Here is a 2947-nt window from a genome sequence, read left to right on the forward strand (position 1 = left end):
TTCTCCTTCCAAGGGCTTTGAGAGGAGAGGTGGAGTAGTGAGGTAGGCCTTGAGATCGGATAGGGCCGACTCGCACTTATCAGTCCACTGGAAGTCCTTGGGGTTCTTCAAAGTCTCGAAGAAGGCATGCGACTTGTCAGATAGCCTGGAGATAAACCTACTCAGGGCGGCCATCCTTCCTGTCAATCTTTGAACCTCCTTGACGTTGCGAGGAGAAGGTATCGCCTGGATGGCTCTTACCTGCTCTGGGTTGGCTTCGATGCCCCTTTGGGTGACTATTTACTCCAGGAACTTCCCAAAGCTTACCCCGAATGAAAATTTTGAGGGGTTGAGCTTCATGTTGTACCTTCTGAGGGTAGTGAACGCCTGTTGAAGGTGCGAGATATGGTCCTCGGCATCCAGGGATTTTACCAACATATCGTCGATATAAACCTCCATGGTCTGCCCTATCTGGTCGGCGAACATCATGTTGACGATCCTTTGATAGGTGGAACCGGCATTCTTCAGTCCGAAGGGCATGACCTTGTAGCAGTAGATGCCCCGGGAGGTCATGAACGAGGTCTTCTCTTGATCGTCTGGATGCATTAGGATTTGATTGTATCCGGAGAATGCATCCATGAAGCTCATCAATTGATGTCCAGCAGTTGCGTCGACCAGCTTGTCGATGTGAGGCAAAGGGAACGGATCCTTAGGACAGGACTTATTAAGGTATGTGAAGTCGATGCAAACTCTCCACTTCCCATTCTTCTTCCTTACGACCACCACATTAGCTAGCCAGTCCGGGTATTGCACTTCCCGTATGAACCCGGCGTCAAGTAGGTTCCTGACCTCTTCATTGATGATTTCATCCCTTTCAGGGGCGAACTTCCTCCTCTTTTGTCTGACAGGGGGATGCATTGGATCCACTTGGAGCTGGTGCATGATAACATCGGGATCAATTCCATGCATGTCTTCATGGGACCAAGCGAAGCAATCGGAGTTAGACCTCAGGAAGTCGAATAGTCTTTGTCTTAGCCCCTTCGGGAGCTTGGAGCCTATCTTCAGGTTTCGTTCCGAGTTCCCTTCTACTAATGGAACCTCATCCATCTCCTCAACCTCCGGCTCTTTGGTATGTGGGGCCGGAGGCTTCTTCTTTAATTGCTATAAGACCTGAGTCTTCCCCTTTAGGGTAGTCTGATAGCAGGACCTGGAATTCTCCTGGTCTCCCTTGATAGTCTTTATGCCCCAGGGAGTGGGAAACTTGACCAGTTGATGGAGGGTTGAAGGTACGACCCCCATGTCGTGGATCCAGGGTGTTCCTAGTATCACGTTATAGGATGAAAGGCAGTCGACGACTAAGAACTTCGTGGCCTGATTTATTCCCTCGGCATAGACTAGGAGAAGGACCTCTCCTAGAGTCTGCTTTACCTCTCCGCTAAAGCCCACAAGTGGAGTCGCCTTTCTTGTTAGGGCCTTAGGCTCTAGCCCTAGATCGGTGTAAGCCGAATGGAAGATAATATTACTGGAACTCCCGCTGTCCACTAGTATTCGCTTGACCAAGCAGTTTGCTATGACAAGCGAGATGACAAGGGCGACATGATGAGGAGCTAGGACCCTCTCCTGCTACTTTGCATTGAAGCTGATCTCGTCTGTCCCTAAGATTAGGCGCTTAGGATCCTCGGCCTCTTGGCCATTCCTGGCGTTGCGAGTACTCTTCTTGGCCGCGGCGCTGCTGATGCCGCTCACTTCCGATCCACCAGAGATAACATGGATTACTCGGTCTTGTTGTGGTGGCAATGTGGGAGCTGCTTCAGTGGGAAGGCCGGGACCCTCCTTGTTCAAGAGGTTTTTGGCTTTGTCCGAGAGGAATTCTCTCAGATGGCCTTTCTTAAGAAGCTCGGCGACTTCTATCTTCAGGGCTATGCAATCCTCCGTGGTGTGACCATGATCGTTATGGAATTCGCACCACCATTTGGGGTTCCGGTTAGCAGGCCTTCATCTTCGAGGGCCATTTTACCTGTGGACCCATTTGTCGTAGGACGCCGATCAGTTCTGGCTTCGTTATCGCAAGATGAGAGATATCGGGCCAATTAAACACCATCATCCCTTCGGATCTAGGCAAAGGACGGTTCTGGTACCTGCCCCTGCCTGGATTGCTAGTCTCCTTAGCGGACTTAGGGTGGAAGGCCTCGTCGCTATCGTTCCTTACTGGTTTTGAGGGTTTCTGATCATGCTTCGAGGAAGCCTTTGCCCTACTTGCGACGTCTTCCTCCCATCTTACTTGATCCCAAGCGCGGGACAACACGTCTTCCATGGTCCTGCACTTATACTTAGTCAGCTCCTTGTAGAGATCTCCTTCTGGAAGTAGACCCCTCTTAAAGGCCGAGATAGCCGTATCAGTGTTGCACTCAGGGATAACCACCTTCTCTTGGTTGAAGCGTGCTATGTAGGAACACAAGGGTTCATTCCTATGCTGGAGGACTTGGTATAGATCGTCTGATCTCTTCTCTAGATGGCAGCTGCTGGCGAATTGCTCCACGAACTTGTCACTAAGGGCCGCAAAGGACCTGATGGACTTCGTGGGGAGGTTAATGTACCATTGAAGAGCAGGACCGGTCAATGTTGACCCAAATCCTTTGCACATGGTAGCTTCCCTTGCTTCTCTAGGGATGGCCACAGCTAGCATGCGTTGCTTGTACTGGGCAACGTGGTTGTCGGGATCTCCAGTACCTTCATACATCTAAATACTCGGGAAAGAGAACTTGCATGGCATCTCTACCGAGGCAATCTCTTCTACGAAAGGTGTATCGGAGTAAGATCTTGGATCGCTTCTCCGGATAGGGGGAGCTACCCCTGGCAGTCTTTCTACCATAGATTGGATGGTGCCGAATCTTTCGGAGACCACCTTCTCGAGGTAAGCGGCTAGAGTCGGATCTGAGATCTTGGGATCGTCGGGTGAGTATTCTTC

General features: G+C 50.8%; 1 protein-coding gene across 1 annotated transcript; it reads right to left on the reverse strand.

Annotated features, from left to right (window-relative positions):
* Window positions 1-1602: 1602 nt before the first annotated feature.
* On the reverse strand, window positions 1603-2719 carry LOC106436743. Its single transcript, XM_013877691.1, has 2 exons — window positions 1997-2719; window positions 1603-1908 (listed from the first exon to the last, which is right to left on the reverse strand). Exons 1-2 carry the CDS (start codon window positions 2717-2719, stop codon window positions 1603-1605), a joined length of 1029 nt encoding a protein of 342 aa, XP_013733145.1.
* Between the last annotated feature and the right edge of the window lie 228 nt (window positions 2720-2947).

Source organism: Brassica napus, unplaced genomic scaffold, assembly GCF_020379485.1.
Source record: "Brassica napus cultivar Da-Ae unplaced genomic scaffold, Da-Ae ScsIHWf_1083;HRSCAF=1546, whole genome shotgun sequence".
NCBI classification, from domain to species: Eukaryota; Viridiplantae; Streptophyta; class Magnoliopsida; order Brassicales; family Brassicaceae; genus Brassica; species Brassica napus.

Bases quoted from the DNA above. Each gene is read 5' to 3' on its own strand.
- LOC106436743 (XM_013877691.1), bottom strand. From the start codon at position 2,719: ATGTATGAAGGTACTGGAGATCCCGACAACCACGTTGCCCAGTACAAG. The intron at 1,909-1,996 runs GTAAAATGGCCC...CACACCACGGAG, and splicing joins TACGACAAATGGGTCCACAG to GATTGCATAGCCCTGAAGAT.